The sequence below is a fragment of the Otolemur garnettii genome, unplaced genomic scaffold (assembly GCF_000181295.1).
Source record: "Otolemur garnettii isolate 467f Iridium unplaced genomic scaffold, OtoGar3 scaffold00144, whole genome shotgun sequence".
Lineage (NCBI taxonomy): Eukaryota > Metazoa > Chordata > Mammalia > Primates > Galagidae > Otolemur > Otolemur garnettii.
In genome coordinates, this window is record NW_003852539.1 from 858,923 (window position 1) to 877,486 (window position 18,564).

General features: G+C 35.4%; 1 protein-coding gene across 1 annotated transcript in view; it reads left to right on the forward strand.

The window, feature by feature from the left end:
• FOXJ3 (forkhead box J3) overlaps positions 1 to 18,564 on the forward strand; it is a 149,635-nt gene that overhangs the window by 76,617 nt on the left and 54,454 nt on the right. The window contains exon 6 of the mRNA XM_012810897.2: positions 9,043 to 9,126. Within this exon, the coding sequence (XP_012666351.1) occupies positions 9,043 to 9,126 (84 nt within the window). The remainder of the gene's footprint in view (positions 1 to 9,042; positions 9,127 to 18,564) is intronic.

Here is an 18,564-nt window from a genome sequence, read left to right on the forward strand (position 1 = left end):
TTTTTTTTTTTTTTAAAGGAAAATAGACACAAAGCACGTACCATACAAGGGAAATTGATTAATTGGACTTTTATTGAACTGAAAGCTTTTTCCTTCTTAGAAGATTCCATCATGAAAACAAAAATAATCCATAGATGAAGAGAAAATATTTACAGAGTACATAATGAACAAAAGACTTATTCTTCAGAATATATGAACAGGCCTAAATAACAGAAATAACCAAAATTCTTGTAAACCAAATAAAACATGGGCAAAAGATATGAATAGACACTTCACAAAAGATGATAAATAGGTGTCAAATAAGTACATGCAAAGATGCCTATCATCAGTATGCATTAGGGAAATGTATGTGAAAACAAAGCAAGGCAAACTACCTGTTACTAGAATGGCTGAGATCCAAAGGCCTTAAAATACCAAGTTTTGGCAAAGATACAATAATTGAACTCTTGCTGTTGAGAGTGGAAGATAGTTGAGTTCAATTATATGAAATTATAGAAATAGCAAAGCTAATCCGTAATGATGGCAGATCAGTAGTTGTGTATGATGGAGCTGGGTACTGCAAAGGAGAGGGAATTGCTTGGTGAGCCACAGAGAGGAGTTTGTTAGAGTTATGGAAATGTTCTATATCTTAATTTTAGTGGTAGTTACATGGTTGTATAGAAAATTGTCACAGTTCCTTGAATTGTGCGCTTTAAATGAATATAATTTTTTTTTTGTTTAAATATGCTTAAGTAAAGTTGATTTTTAAAGATAAAACCAAACCAAAACCTTTATTTTCCTGTTTGATCCACATGTGCCTGCTCTGGGAGGATATTGGATATAGCATGTATTTGTTGATTGGCAGTTCATTTTTTGTGAAATATATTATTGTCTGACAAAGAAGGGCAAAGATAACTGTTTTTTAAGGTAGCTGAGAGAGACTTTTGTTTGTGGTAAAATACACATAAAACTTACCATTTGAACCATTTTAAGTGTGCAGTTCAGGGGCATTAAGGGCATCCACATTGTTTTGTAACCATCACCACCATCTATCCCCAGAACCTTTTCATCTTCCTAAGCTTAAATTCTGTACTCATAAAATAATGACTTTCCATCTTACTCCCTCCCCAGTCCTGACAACCACCATTCTACTTTTTGTCTCTGTGAATTTGACTATGAGTGGAATCATACAATGTTATCCTTCTATGACTGGTTCATGTGTCAGAATTCTCTTCCTTTTTTAGGCTGAGTGATATTCCATTGTATGTACCATATTTTGTTCATTCATCCTTTCATACATACTTGGGCTGCTTCTACCTTTTGGTTATTGTGAATAATGTTGCTATGAACATGGGTGTATATACTTGGAGTCCTGCTTTTAAGTCTTTTAGGTATATGTACATAAATGGAATTGCTTGGTCATTTGATAATTCTGCTTAATCTTTTGAGGAACTGCAATGCTTATGAACAAGTTTTTTTCCCTGTTGTTGATCAGTTTGTGGCAAGCCATAGCCAGTTGCATTTTGTGAGGAAGAACAGATACATATTTGTTTTTATAGTTTTATTGAAATATTTAATAACAAGTCAGCCTGAAGTTTGGGCAGTGAATAGTTTCCCTAGTTTAATACACATAAACTCACCCACCCCAAACAGAACTAAACAGGGAATTTATCTTATCTCTAAAAAGTGATTTTCAAACTATTATCCATTGGGTTTGGTACTTTCCCATCTACTTTATTTTTAAGTTTTTATGACAACTCAGTATACAGTTTTTTCCTACTTTGTTTATTTTGAAACTTGGTAGCTAAATCTATTGATGAAACTATTGTTTTCATTTTTAGCATCTTGTTTTTTATAGCATCTATATTTTACATGGTTCTTGGTAAGTTTATGCCAGATCTGGTAGACTCATTAGCTGAAATGTAATGACCACTTTGAAAAGGTAACATGGAGGAATACACCAGCAGTGGCTGGGTGATGAAATGAGTGATAACTTCACGTACCTGCATAGACGAGGATCTGAGAAGTACATACGTACTCTTTATATTGACATGTACATAGTAATACTGTGTACACTGCTTTCTAGGCACAGTATGATAAACAACTTTTTTTCCCCTTCACATTTCAACAAATGTTTATTGAGTGGTTTCTTTGTGTCTGACATTGTGTTTGGTGATGTGGATGCAGTAGTGAATAAAATAGTCCCTACCTTTAAGGAACTCCTAGATATAGACCTGTAAACAGGATTGTAATGTTAAATATGGTCAGTGGTCTAATTATGTCCAGAGTATAGAGATCTTGCAGAGGGAAAGAGGGACAAATTTTCAGGTATAGCTAGAAGGTAAGAGAAGGATTCCTTTAGCTAATCTGAGGTAAACTTTGAGTGCAGGACATGAGTTTATCATGATAGGGTGGATATTACAGATAGTAAGATCACATAGTACAGATGCATGAAACAACATGATATGTTCAAGAAACTATAAACAAATAATTCCTGTTGTACATAAAAGTATAAAGATTGATAGATGAGAGCAATAAATGTTGCCTAGAAAAGCAGCCAAGGAAGATTAATGAGATAATAGAGCCCAAAACTAATTTGAATACTGTTACTGGGATTTATTGTAAAAGTAGCAATGTACATTGCATTTCTGTTTGTTTGTTTGAGGTTAATGTGAGAGTACAAACAGCCAGGTCAAAATATTTGATTTTGTTAGGTAGAATCCCTCTTGTGGTGATGTCCTGCACTCAAAAGGTGTGCTAAACACTCCCATACTGTGCCCATTCAGGGGGAGCACCCACCCTCCTCCCCTCTTCTTTCCCTATTACCTTGCCCCCAACTTGAATTGAAAAGAGTTTTTCTCTTATGTGGGCATACATTAGATTGTTTGCTGGTTTCATATCAGTACTGAGTACATTAGATAATTGCTTTTCCATTCTTATGATACTTTTCTAGGAACAATGTGTTTAAACTATATCCAAGATAATACAAAAGATGTGAAGGCACTATCTTTTTTATGGCTGAATAGTATTTGTTAATCCTGAGTTCTTGGCAATTATAAATTGAGCTATGATAAACACTAGTGCAAATGTCCTTATGATAAAAGAATTTCTTTCTTCTGGGTATATGCCTAGTAGTGGGATTGCAGGGTCAAATGGCAGGTCTAATTTGAGTTCCTTGAGGATTCTCCATACTTCTTATTAAAGATGCTGTATTAGTTTGTAGTCCCACCAAGAATGTAAAAGCGTTTCCCTCTCTCCATATCTGCACCAGCATCTGCAGCTTTGGAACGTTGTGATGTGGGCTAATCTTACTGGGATTAGGTGCTATCTCAGGGTGGTTTGATTTGCATTTCACTGATGATTATGGACAATGAACATTTTTTCATGTTTGTTAACCATTTATTTGGTTCCTTAGAGAAGGTTCTGTTCATGTCTCTTGCCCAATGATAGATGGGATTGTTAGCTCCATTTTTGTTGATAATTTGAGTTCTCTGTGGATTCTAGTTATCAACCCTTAGTCAGATTTGTAATAATGCAAATATCTTTTCCCCTTCTGAAGGTTGTCTGTTTGCTTTGGTTGTGTCCTTAGCTGTGCAGAAGCTTTTCAGTTCAATTAAGTCTCATTTATTTATTTTTGTTGTTGTTGCCATTGCCATGGAAGTTGTCTTCATAAAATCTTTCCCCAGACCAACATCTTCAAGAGTTTTTTTCCACATTTTCTTCTAGGCCTTTTATTGTTTTATGCCTTAGATTTAAATCTTTTATCCATCTTGAATCAATTTTTGAAAGTGGTGAAAGGTGCAGATCCAGTTTCAGTCTTTAACGTGTGTTTATCCAGTTCTCCCAGCATCATTTACTGAATAGGGATTCTTTTCCCTAGTATACTCTTGTTTGGTTTATCAAAGATCAGGTGGTTATATAAGATTTTAGTTTCATCTCATGGTTTTCCATACACTTCCAAAGGTCTGTGTCTCTATTTTTGTGCCAGTACCATGCTATTTTGATCACTGTGGACTTTTTTTTTTTTGAGACGGAGCCTCAAGCTATCCCCCTGGGTAGAGTGCCATGGCATCACAGCTCACAGCAACCTCCAACTCCTGGGCTCAAGCGAGTCTCCTGCCTCAGCCTCCCAAGTAGCTGGGACCACAGGCGTCCGCCACAACGCCTGGCCATTTTTTTCTTTTTTTTGGTTGCAGCCATCATTGTTGTTTGGCGGGCCTGGGCTGGGGATTCGAACCCGCGACCTTAGGTGTATGTGGCTGGCGCCTTAGCCGCTTGAGCCACAAGTGCCGAGCCCACTGTGGACTTTTAAGCCTAAAGTCTGATAGGGTGATGCCCCCATCTTTGTTTTTATTCCTAAGAATTGGCTTGGCTCTACAGGGTTTTTTCCTGGTTCCATACAAAATGAAGAATTGTTTTTTCTAAATCTTGAAAGTATGATGTTGGCATTTTAATGGGGATTGCTTTGAATCTAGATTGCTTTAGGTATTATAGATATTTTAATAATGTTGATTTTTCCCAGCCTGGAACATAGTATGCTCTTCCATTTGTTAATGTCTTCTGCTATTTCTTTTCTTAGGATTTCATAATTCTCTTTGTAGTGGTCCTTCATCTCTTTTGTTAGGTATATTCTTAGGTATTTCATTTTCTCTGAAGCTGTGGTGAAGGGAATTGTGTCTTTATTAATTTCTTAAGTTGGCTGTGTTGGGATATCCAAAGGCTACTGATGTGTGGACATTAATTTTATATCCTGAGATATTACTGTATTTTTTGGTCACTTCCAGGAATCTTGTGGTTGAATCTTTGGAGTTCTCTATGTATAAAATCATATTATCAGCAAAGAGTGAGAGTTTGACTTCTTCTGTTCCCAGTTGGATGTCCTTTATATCCTTCTTTTGCCTGATTGCTTTGGCTAGAACTTCTAGCATTATGTTGAGTAATGGTGGTGATAGAGGACAACCTTGTCTGGTTCCAGTTCTAAGTGGAAAAGCTTTCAGTTTTACTGTATTCAGTAGAATATTAGCTGTTGGTTTGTTGAAGATGACTTCAATCAGTTTAGGAAATGTGTCACCTGTGCTTATATTGGTAAGCGTTCTTATTAGAAAAAGATGCTGAATTTTATCAAATGCTTTTTCTTTTACATCTATTAAGAGGATCATATGGTCTTTGTTTTTGTTTCTCTTGATATTGGTGAATTATATTTATAGATTTGCTTATGGTAAAATAGCCTTGCGTCCCCAGGATGAAGCCTACTTGATCGTAATGTATAATTTTTTAAGGTGTAACTGTAATCTATTGGCTAACATTTTATTGAGTATTTTTGGGTCTGTATTAAATTAGCAAAATTGGTCTGTAGTTTTCCTTTTTAGTTCGGACTTTTTCTGGTTTTGGTATCAGGGTGGTTTTCTTCATGAAACATATTCGGAAAGATTCCTTCTTTTTTCCGTTTTTTGGAATAATTTCTGCAGTATGGGTATAAGCTCTTCTTTGAAGGTTTGATAGAATTCTGGAGTGAAGCCATCTGCATTTTTTTGTTGGAAGATTGTTTTATTGTTTCTGCAATCTCAGTGCTTTATATTGGTCTGTTGAGATCTGTTTCTTCTTGGTTAAGTCTAGGGAAAATGTGTGATTGCAAATATTGATCCATTTCCTCCACATTGTCAAATTTCTGGTCATAGAGTTTCTTGTAGTACTCAGAGATGATTTCTTGTGATATCTGTTATTGTTATTTCTCCTTTATCATTTCTAATTGAGGTTATTAAAGATTTAACGTCTCTGTTTCTAGTTAATCTGGTCAAAGGTCTATTGATTTTATTTATTTTTTTAAAAAAATAAACTTTTGTTAATTTTCTGAATGATTCTTTTATTTTCAATTTCATTAATTTCTGATTTAATTTTAGTTATTTCTTTTCTTCTGCTAGGTTTGGGTTTAGATTGTTCTTTTTCTATTTCCTTAAGATGATTCATTAGTTTGTTGATGTGCTTTCTTTCTGTTTTTCAAATGTAGGCATCTAATGCAATACATTTCCCTGTTAAGACTGCTTTTGCAGTATCCTACAAGTTGTGGTAACTTGTAGCTTCATTGTTGTTATGTTTGAGGAATTTAATAATTCCCATCTTTATGTCTTTTCCTTGACCTAACTGTCACTCAGCATAAGGCTGTTTAATTTCCAAGTCTTTGTGTAGGGATGTACATTTTTGTTGGAGTTGAGTTCCACCATTATTGCCCTTGTTGTCTGTCTATATATACGGTATAATTTTAATTCTTTTAATTTTGTTAAGGTTTGATTTGTATACTAGGATATGATCTATTTTAGAGTATGTTTCATGGACTGACAAGAGGAATGTATATTCCTTAGCTTTGGGATGATGTGTTCTATATATGGCCATTAAGCCCATTTGTTCTATGGTCACATTTAAGTCCTTTGTATTTTTGTTTAGTTTTTGTTTAGAGGATCTGTCCAGTTGTGTCAGAGAGGTGTTAATGTCCTTGGCTATTATAGTGTTATGGGATATCATATTGCTCAGACTAATCAATGTCTATTTCATAAATCTGGGAGCATTTAAGTTGGGTGCACAATACTTAGAATTGAAATATCCTCTTTTTGTATTGTTCTATTGACCAGTATGTAGTGACCATCTTTGTCTTTCTTAACTTTAGTTGCTTTAAATCCACTTGTATATGAAAATAAGATTGCAGCCCCTCCTTTCTTCTGACTTACATTTGCCTGAAATATTGTTTTCCATCCCTTAAGCCCAAATCTTGATTTGTCTTTCAAGGTTAGGTGCATTTCTGGGAGACAGTATATGGATGGCTTGTGCTTTTTTATCCAATCAGCCAGCCTGTGCCTCTTCAGTGGGGCATTCAAGACATTAACATTTATTGAGAGAATTGATAAGTTTGTGGAGTTCTATTCATCTTATTTTGTGAATGTCCATTACATGGTTTTATACTTTGGGCCATTGTGGAAGCTTAAGTTTTGAGCTCTGGGTGTTTACTTGGCTGGCAGTCCATTGTGATGAGCAGTGTTGAGAATAGGTATTTCCTATAAAGCTGATATCCCTGTGGTGAATTTGAATGTTTGCATATCAGCAAAAGATTTGATTTCTCCAGTTTTGAAGTTTGGTTTAGCAGGATATAGAATTCTGGGCTGAAAATTATTTTGTTTAAGAAGGGTAAAGATAGATGGCCATTCTTTTCTGGCTTACAAAGTTTCAGCTGAAAAGTCCACTATTACCCTAATGGATCTGCCCCTGTAGGTCAGCTGGCACATACTCCTGGCTGCTTGCAGAATTTTCTCTTTTGTTGTGACTTTGGATAGGTTCATTACAGTGTGTCTTGGAGAAGCTCTGTTTGAGTTGAGATTGTATTTCTGTTTCTGAAATGCGTATCTCCCTCTTTTCCCTCTTCTTCTTTCTCAAATTCCATTTTTGCTGTTCTCTCCCAAATGTGTATTTAGAGAGAGGTAGGATAACTGAGGGAGATGGAAACCTTTTAGTTTAGGTTCTAGCTTTCATATCCTTGGTAGGACAAACCACTTCATCTTCCTGAGCTTTGGTCTTCTCGTCTATATAATATGTGCAAACTGTATGATGTATGTTTGTGAAAAAAAATTTTTTTAAGTCACTGTTTCTGAATGCCTGGAACACTGTAAGTGCTTAATATGTATTTTTGAATGAATGATATGAGAACTTATATCAAAAAATAAAAGAGAATAGTTATTTGTGACAGTAAACAGCACAAGATTTATGTACAGATCATTGCTTCTCAGGATGCACTTATTATATAAAATGTGTTTAAACAGTGAGGTCCCAGGGTACAGAAACTATAGTATCTTTAGTATAAAATTCTTTTAAAGTTTAAAATTAAACTTGGAATCCCCTATTGCCCAATAGGACCCCTAAAGGTAAAAAAGTAGGTTTCTGTTAATAGAATATTATAGCAATCCTATAACATTAAAATAGATTTTTATAATCATCTGCTCCAAAAGCAAACATTTTGCAAATATATCAATGAGAATAATAAGAAACACTAGTTTTGAACTGAGAAAAGTAAGTGCATCCTGAGAAGCAATGATCTGTACATAAATCTTGTGCTATTTACTGTTACAAATAACTATTCTCTTATTTTTTGATATAAGTTCTCATGTCATTCATTCAGAAATACATATTAAGCATTTACAGTGTTCTAGGCATTCAGAAACAGTTGGGATCATGTGAATCTGTGATATATAGCACTAATGAGATTTAGTCAGAAAGATTTATGGGAGCCAGCAGACAGAATTTAGTAAGCCCAGTTATCAAGGTATCTTTATCAAGTCTAAGAATGAACTGTTAGACTAGAACAATTTTTGAGTTTACATAAAGTTTCATGATGTAGGTACATGGATTTAATTGGGAATAATTATCTATTAAGAATGTAATTGGGCTCGGCGCCTATAGCTCAACCGGCTAAGGCGCCAGCCACGTACACCTAAGGTGGCGGGTTCGAATCCCCAGCCCGGACCCGCCAAACAACAATGACGGCTGCAACCAAAAAATAGCCGGGCGTTGTGGCGGGCGCCTGTGGTCCCAGCTACTTGGGAGGCGGAGGCAGGAGACTCGCTTGAGCCCAGGAGTTGGAGGTTGCTGTGAGCTGTAATGCCACGGCACTCTACCCAGGGGGACAGCTTGAGGCTCTGTCTCAAAAAAAAAAAGAATGTAATTGGTAATTTTTCTTTTAAGTTGGCTGCGACAGAAGTTGTTGAATGTGGGTTCTTCACCTTATGATAATTACCTATTAAAAATGTAATTGGTAATTTTTCTTTTAAATTGACTGTGACAGAAGTTCTTGAATGTGGGTTCTTCACCTTATAATTGTTTTTTCATTAATCTAGTTGTAAGTGGATTTTTTCCCCTCATAGAAACTTTACTTTTCTTAGTTCAAAACTAGTGTTTCTTCTCATTCTCATTGATATATTTGCAAAATGTTTGCTTTTGGAGCAGATAATTATAAAATTCCATTTTAATATTATAGGATTGCTATAATATTCTATTAATAGAAACTTACTTCTTTACCTTTAGGGGTCCTATTGGGCAATAGACACCAATCCGAAGGAAGATGTGCTGCCTACTCGGCCAAAGAAGAGGGCACGATCTGTAGAACGGGTAAGAGCTCTTTATTATAAAGTTAGTATGAATATGTCAGAAATATAGATTATAAAATTCATTTTTAATAACAAGTATAACCATAATGAAGGTAAGATTTTCTTTCTGTGCCATTTTACATTTTTCAAAACATTTTTAGATCCATTCTCTTATTTGATCTTGAGTGAGGTGAGCAGTTTAGGAATTAAGGAAAAGGTTTTGTCATAATTAGGGTATAGCTATTGCCTGAGATTGAATCTAGCTCACTGTGAGTTTTAATTTAGTACTCTTTCAGTACTCAGTATTGCATCCACAACATTGAGGACTAGTTTTGTATAACACAAGTATTCCTTTTCCATGGCAGATGATTGGTTTCGTTACATCAAATTTTCCTCATTGTTCTCAAAATGCCCTTTCCTGCTTATAGCGTGTAGTAGTCACTTCATACTCAAAAATCTCTTATGTTGTGTGTGTATTGTTTGTAAGGTAATTCTTACTTGTGAATTCATGGTCAAAATTAATTTGCAAGAATGAATGAACAAAGGAGTTATAGTCGATACCCTAAATTATGCATTTTAGCAGAGTTTTAGTCAACATTTTGGCTGCCAAACAGACATTACCCTTACCCTTCAGCTATCCTCACACTTTGTACATTGCCAGCATCTCAACTAAAATATACAAGCACACACCCATCCTATCCTACTGTTCTTTAAGACATTTAAGAACCTATTTTGGATGTTAACAACTTTGTGAAGTGTTTTCTTCCCTTTTTGTTTACATGCTTGTAGAATTTTTATAAAGCTCTTTTGTAGAATTCCTCATTTTGTAGAAATTAGTTGTTTTTATACTTGCCACCTCTATTGGACTGTGATCCCCATAAGGGCAGAGAAAATATCTAATGTTTGTGTCTCCAGTGTTACGATCTTCACCCCACATAATGGATATCAGTACATGTTTGCAGAATAAGTTGGGGAAAGGAGAATAGAATGATAATGAAGGAAACTGAGTAAAATGTGTGGTCAAATGAATTTGTTCTATTCTCATTCTTGGTAAAGGAATAAAACTTTTGAGCCTTGATGATAAGAACTTCATACTGGGGTCATGTTGGGATCATGTGAATCTGTGATATATAGCACTAATGAGGTTTAGTCAGAAAGATTTATGGGAACCAGCAGACAGAATTTAGTAAGCCTAGTTATCAAGGTATCTTTATCAAGTCTAAGAATGAACTCTTAGACTAGAACAATTTTTGAGTTTACATAAATCAGAGCGTAAGAAATTGAAATTTAATATTGTTAACACAAGTCTTTCAGTAACAGAACTAGACAATTTTAAGGCTGAAGTGTTGGTAAGCTTAGAAATATAATTGTTTGAGAGGGTATGAATGTCATTATCTGCCCCCACCGCCCCCCCCCCCCCACACACACTTTGCCCTTTAAAACACAGTATTTGGACATTGTATAAAAATGTGGGGTATGAAGCATTTGGTATTGATTGCCAGAATTTTGTGGAGAAAAATCCACATTTTTTTTTTTTTTAACCTATAGCATCATTAAGCAACTTGGAAAGGATGTATAGTTTGAAGGGCTAAAGAATTGTGGTCTTCTCTACCATTTGCTCTCTTCTTCTGAAGTTCCTGTAACTTCAGTTATTTTTTGCAAGCTGGAATGGGGTTGTCAGTTGTGCATTTATTAAGCCTGTATTTTATTCTGTTATCTTGTTTTATAGTTCTTAGAGCAATTCCTCTTTTTGAGAACCTTCTCTTTTTTTCTGAGACCATATTGTCAGTTTTATTTACTGACAATATTGTCACTTCTAAGAAATACAGGTTTCATGTTAGAAAAGTGTGTGTTTTTTTTTTTTTTGTTTTGGCTGGGGCTGGGTTTGAACCTGCCACCTCCGGCCTATGGTGCCGGTGCCCTACTCCTTTGAGCCACAGGCACCGCCCAGAGTGTGTGTTCTTTAATATATATATTGGACATATACTTTCACATTCATTTTCTACTGCTTATCTTTTTTTTTAATCTTCTCTTTAAGATATAAAAACATCAAAAATTTCCCTTTGTGGTTATAGTTCCACACAATACCCATAACAGTACCAGGCTTTTCAGTTAGGAATATTGATAATTTATTTTAGCCTGAGCTGTATATTTTGTTGTAACTGTAGGAGAGGAAGCTGTAGAAGGAAACCAGATATTAGCAAAGTACGTATAATTGAGGGGACAGACACTCTTTAACATTCTAAAAGATTATGTTCTTAGGGTATTTTTCATTTAGAGAGTGCTGGGAGGGAGGCAAGAGGTTATATAGCATTTTTATTAGGTTAGAGGTTATATATTAAGTAACCATTAAGTTTTATCTAAGGAAATATCTTGGATAGTCACATAGTCAGAAAAACAGACATGACCCATAAGTTGAAAACGTTTACAAGTTAAAAGGACTTTGAAATGTAGACAGTAAATATATTGACATTCCTAAAATTTCCTTATCAGATTTCTGAAATCTGTGATACTTTTGTTCATGTGTAAACATCAGAATTTTATGTAAAAAAATGAAAATATTTTAATGGTTGTAATGCAATACAGACTCATGCTCTCTCCTCATGAGAGTCTTACTCAAGCAGGGAAGATAAACTGATAAGTAGGATGAATGTGTATTTCTAGTGTTGCTTATTGTCTCATAACTACTAGTTCTGTGTTCATTCTCAAAATAGCATTTGGATGATGAATTATGTGGTCACCATAAGATAAGGGTCTTGAAAATTGTGGGCCTATATGGCATACTTAACTGTAGAAGTCAGGAAAGGTTCCTTGGAAGAAGTGATGTTCTGTTAGAAGGGCCTAATGGATGAACAGAAATAGATAAGTAGGATTGGGAATGTGAAAACCTGGTGGTTAAAAAAAAAAAGAGTACTTCCTGACAGGGCAGTATGGCTGAGCCTGAAGTCCAGGATAGATAGTAATTTCTTATTTTTTACTTTTCCAATCCTTGTTAGTATTGTTTTTATTTGAAGTCTTTTTGCATTTTGCTTTTTAATTTGGCCTTGCTTGTTTATTTTAGCCAGAGGATATATTGCTTATTTATGTAAGTACTCTGTCCACTGGAAGCTGCTTAGGATAGAAAAAAGCAAAATTAGTTGGATATTATCTGTAGAGTGTTTTGAAGACTGGTAAGCTATTAAACTATTCCAGGGGAACTAGTGTGTAGGGAACCTTAGGTCTTGAGTAATTTTTTGTTAAAGAAATGCCTCGAAACAATGAGTGCTCCAAATTGCCAGTGTAGTTTTATCTCTTTTATCATATTGATAATCACGTAATCATATTCCCTGTTCATTCTTTGATTCCCCCCTCCATCTTAAGTCTTTTGTCTTGGCTATTTTCCTATGTTATTCTTTGCTTATAGGAATCAACTTTGCTAAAGCAGTGGTTCTCAATGTGTAAGGCTGTTTAAGAGAGTACATGATGCCAAAAATATGTTCATAATGATACTAAGAGGCTGAGTACGATGTCTCATGCCTGAAACCCTAGCACTCTGGGAGGCTGAGGCAGGAGGATTGCTTGAGTCTGGGAGTTCAAGACCATCCTAAGTAAGAGCAAGGATGGTCTACAAAAAATTAGCTAGGTATAGTGGCATGTGCCTGTGGTCCCAGCCTATAGGAGCCCGAACCAGTAACATTACTTGAGCCCAAGAGTTTACGGTTGCAGTGAGCTGTAATGATGCCACTGCACTCTAGCTGGGGAGATAGAGCAGGACTCTACCTCAAACCATCACCACCAGCACCAGAAAAAAAACTAAGATGTTATTTGACTTTTTCATTCTTTATCTTGTAAGTTTTCTAGAGGCTGTACGACCTGTGATTTTTCCATACTTTGAATGCAGGGGTGGTCACAATAACCCAGCCATTTTCTATAAAGCCAAACATTAAATCATTTAAAAAATGTATAAAATTAGTGTCATTCTTCTCACTGGCTTTTTTTGTTTTGGAGAATATATTTTTCGTACAAAGTAATATTTATGTTAATGTGTTTATTATTAGTTCTAAATGAATTAGTAAAAATTAAATATCTCAGTTTTAGTTTCTAATAGGTAAACATAACATAAATAGGAGCTCTTTGGGATTCTCAGTATTTTTAAATGGTGTACAGGGGTCCTAAGACCAACAGTTGGAGAACTGTTATTATTTTATTTTTTTGAGACAGAGTCTCACTATGTCACTCTTGGGCATCACAGCTCATAGGAACCTTAAACTCTTGGGCTCAGGCAATTCTCTTGCCTCAGCCTCCCAAGTAGCTGGGACTACAGGTGCTTCTCCCCCACCCCCAACGCCCTCCTATTTTTTTTTGTTGTTGTTGTTGTTGCAGTTTTTTAGCTGGCCTGGGCTGAGTTTGAACCCACCACCTTTGGTGTATGTGGCTGGTGCTGTAACCACTGTTCTCTGGGCGCCAAGCCAAGAACTGTTGAAGATACTTGCATTAAGCAATCTTCAAAGGTGTAGAAATGAATACAGTGGGGAAATGGGAGGGTTCTGACAGTGTTTTGTTTTTTCTTTTGGTGGAATTTATTTTCAGACCCTTTGTGTTCCCCTTGTTTTTGTTTTTTTTCCTTTATAGTCTCCTGGATTTTCATAGCAGTTGACCTATTTCTTAAATTGGACTCCCAACCTAGAAAATCCTTAAAAGACACCTTTGTTACACCTTTGTTGGTTTATGTGTTTGTTAGGTTTGTTTGGGCACAATTGTTGCTCTTAAATCAGTGGACTGAAGGTGTATCTTTAGAGTGTATCGTCTCGTGGAATGGAAAACAATCTTTTCCTGGTCACTGCTTAGTGTTTGCTTACGTGCCACATTCAGAGTTAAAAAATATAAGTGACATATTTAGCAAAGTTGAGGGTAAGGATAGGGGCTGCCAGTGGTAGGAAATGGAAATTCTAAAAAACCTTCAAAACATTAGGTTGTGCTATGTTTTAGCAACATGTAAGGATATAATGTTCTCCATTTAGATTATAGTTTACTGTATAAGAACATGGTAAAATTATGAGCAAAGCCAAATTATGTTATAAAGTTATAAAGTGTCATTTTATTAAACACAAGTTTTGGGGGAAATGGTTTAAGAGTCTGCCCTTATCTAAGGGGGGAGGGAAGATATTCCAAAAGTCCTAGTGGATGCCTGAAACCATATAGTACCCAACACTGTATATACTATGTTTTTTCCTATACATACATACACACCTGTGACAAACTGTAATGTATAAATTAGGTACAATATGATATTAACAATAAGTAATAATAAAATAGAATGATGCCACAACAGTTGATCTGTCAACCAAGAAGGCTAACAGGTTGGAAATGCTGGACAAAGTAAAGTGATGATTCGCATACTAGATGGTATGGGGTGGGAACTACACAAGATTTTATCACATTACTCTGAATAACATTTTGTATATATTGCTTTTGCTAGTATATAAAAGTATAATTGATTTTTGTGTATCAGCCTTGTATCTTGCTGATTCTAATAGCTGTTTGAAGATTCGTTAAGATTTTACATATGTACAAACAATTATATCATCTGCAAATAGAGACAGTTTTCCTGTCCCTTTCTTTTCTTTCTCCTCCCCATCTATATATTTGAAGTTGTGGCTCTTAGAGCTGTATTTAGCTGAGTCTTTTTTTTTTAGCCTCTGTGACAGTCTCTGCCATTTTATTGAATCATTTACATTATTATTTAATGAAATCATTAATATGGTCGATTTAGGTCTGCATTTTGTTTTCTGTTTGACCTCTATGTTTTTTTTAGTTCAACTCTTCTGCTCTTCATATCTTCTTTTAGATTATTTGGATATACTTTAATATTCCATTTTAATTTGCCTATTAGCTTTTTAGCTATTCCTCTTTACTTATTTATATCTGGAGACTTCAGGATACATTCCCTAACCTTTTACAGTCTACTCACAGCTGTTAATCTACCACTTCATATAAAATCTAGAACTCTCCTGACTTTATAGTGAGGGAAGGTGTATTTGCCCCTTCCTTCACTATTCACCATAGTTTTAATATGTATTATATAGTATATGTTGTAAATCTCATAAGACAGTGCTGTAAATTTTGCTTTAAACAGTCATGTGTGATTTTTTAAAACTTAAGAAGAATACAGTAGTCTTTTATATTTATTTGAATGTGTACCATTTCTGGTGCTTTAAGTTATTTCTTAAGGTCCAAGTTTTTTTTCTGCTACATAGTAATTTCTCTTCTGCCTAAAAAACCTTCTTATAATACAGGTCACCTGGCAACACTTAGTTTTTCTTTTCCTGAAAATTTCTTTATTTTACCTTCATTCTTGAAGAATACTTCCATTAGATAAACATTCTAGGTTGACAGTACTTTTGCTTTTAGCACTTTGAAGATGTTCACTGTCTTATGACCTCTATCTTTTCTGATGAGAAACCCACAGTCATTTCCCTTTCGGTGCCCTGTATTGATAGGTTGCTTTTGTCTGGTTATTTTCTATCTTTATTTTCAAGAGTTTGATTATGATGTACCTAAGTATGTTTTTTTCTTTCAGTTTATCTTTATTGGAGTTCACTGAACTTCTTGAATTTGTAAATTTGTCTTTCATTAAATTGTCAAAGTTTTAGCAGTCATTTTTCCATATTTTTTCTGCTGGTTTCTCTCTTCCTGGAAATCACAGATATATATTAGAAACCTTTTGAGATTGTCCCAGAGCTTTCTAAGGCTTTTTTTTTATCAATTTTTTTTTATTCTCTCATTTGGATATTGATCTGTGTTGAGTTCACTAATTCCTTCCTCTTTCATCTCCGTTGTAATATTAAGTCTATCTATTGATATTCTGGGGGGGGGTTTGGCTGCTGTATTTTGGGGTTCTAAAATTTTGATTTTGTTCCCTTACTCTGTACTGAAATTTCTTCCATTATATTTTCACTCAAGTGTTTTTTTATTTCACCAAACATAATTAAAACCCTTATTTTAAAACATCTTTGCCTCATATTTCTAGCAGTTCATTATTCTTGGAATGGGCATCTGTAGTTTGCCTTTTCTTCTGAGAATGGGCTACATTTTCATGTTTTTATATGTCAGGTAAGTTCGGCTTATATCTTGGACATTGTGAATGTTAAATTTTCATAGACTCTTGGTTCTGTAATACTTTTCTATAGAATATTGATATTTTAATTTTAGCTGTCAGATAACTGTCAAAGTGTAAGCTCTCCCTTTTACCTTCTGTGAGCAGTAGTTCCAATTTCAGTTTGATTCTTTAAGCCTCTGCTTTGATGTACATCTATGTATACATGGTTCATGGATCAGCTTGATACTTCTGTGGTGTTTCATACTCAGGATTATGGAATCTCTTTCAACTTTATCTCCTATGGGATTCCCTTTTTTCTCTGGTGGCTGACTATTTACTTTTCCCCAGTTCCTTCTGACAAAATGTCAGCTTTAGCTTTTCCATATATCTACTGCCCAACCTTGGGGCAAAGCTGTAACCAAACAGTCCAGTAAGATGCTAGTTTGCTCAAGTTTTGACTTCTCTCCATAGTCTGTATTTACTCTACAAAATCCTCAGGTAACTGTTTTTCCCCAGCAAAATAATTTGTAGTTGTTATCCCCAGAAAGTTGGTCTACAGTAGCATTACACTGCCCTACTAGAAGTGAAACTTGAATGGGAGGCTCGGCGCCTATAGTTCAACCAGCTTAGGCGCCAGCCACGTACACCTAAGGTGGCGGGTTTGAATCCCCAGCCCGGACCCGCCAAACAACAATGACGGCTGCAACCAAAAAATAGCCGGGCGTTGTGGCAGGCGCCTGTGGTCCCAGCTACTTGGGAGGCAGAGGCAGGAGACTCGCTTGAGCCCAGGAGTTGGAGGTTGCTGTGAGCTGTAATGCCTCGGCACTCTGCCCAGGGAGACAGCTTGAGGCTCTGTCTCAAAAAAAAAAAAAAAAGAAACTTGAATGGGTATGATTTTGACCTGGGGTAAAAGGAAACTCCAGAAAGGACTTTTCACAGGGTGACTAGAGCCTCCTGATTAGATTCAGTAATATTTTCTTAGCCAGAATTTGGGTTTATGGCTGCAGTAATAAGTTATCCAAAAATACTTTGGGATGCTTAGATCTATGGTCTTTACTTATCACACTACCTACTGCCTATTAATAACAGAATCAGTGCACCTACGAGTAAAAATATATACTGTACTATTGAGTGATCAAAGTATGTAAAAAAGAGTACCCTTTACTTTCGAAATTGAAATGAGCTACAGTAGTCATGAAAAAATATCTAGTTCCAAGATTTTTAAAAATTCTATTAATTATAATAGCTAAAGTTGTGAATACCATTGAGTATTCTTTAGAGTTTTTTTTTTATTGACAATTTTGCACATTTTACATACCTGTGGGTTTAGTGTGATGTTTCAATACATAGGTACACTGTGGAATGATTGAATCAGGCTTATTGGAATATTTGTCACCTCAAATATTTATCATTTCTTTGTGGTGGGAACATTTAAAACCCTCTTTTAGCTATTTTGAAATATACAATACATTATTATTAACAATAGTTAACCTATTCCTTCCTCTCTAACTGAAACTTTATACGGTGTACCCATTGACCGATATTTCCTTTATTCCCCCATCTTGCCTCTGGTAACCATCATTCCACTCTCTATTTCGAGTTTGGCTTTTTTAGATTGTGTATTTAGGTAAGATTATACAGTATCTGTCTCTCTCTGCCTGGCTTATTTCCCTTAACATAGTGCCTTTTAGGTATTCATTTTGCCACAAATGATAAAATTTCCTGGGGTTCTTTTGGTATTTTAAGGCTGAATAGTATTCCCGTGTGTGTGTGTGTGTGTGTGTGTGTGTGTGTGCGCACGCGCGCACATGCACGCATGTATATATGTATAGACACATTCTGCATTTTTTTCATCTGTTTATCCATTGATGGATGCTTAGGTTAAGGTTGTTTCCATATACTTCGCTATTGTGAATAATGCTGCAATGAACGTGTAAGTACAGCTATCGCTACAACATGCTTATTTTAATTTCTTTGGGTATATATCCAGTAGTGAGATTGCTAGATCATACGGTAATTCTGTTTTTCGTTTTGTGAGGAACCTCCATCCTGTTTTCCAAATGGCTGTATTAATTTGAAATATTACCAACAGTGTATAAGGGTTTCCTTTTCTCCATATCCTCAGGACACTTATCTTTCATCTTTTTGTTAATAACTAACCTAACAAGTATGAGGCAATACCTCATTGTGCCTTTAATTTGCATTTGTCTTACTACTAGAGATTTCATGTATCTGTTGGCCATTTGTCTTCTTTTGAGAAAGGTCTGTTTGGGTTCTTTGCGCATTCTTTTTATTTTTTTTTTATTTTTTTTTTATTTTTGAGACAGAGCCTCAAGCTGTCCCCCTGGGCAGAGTGCCGTGGCATTACAGCTCACAGCAACC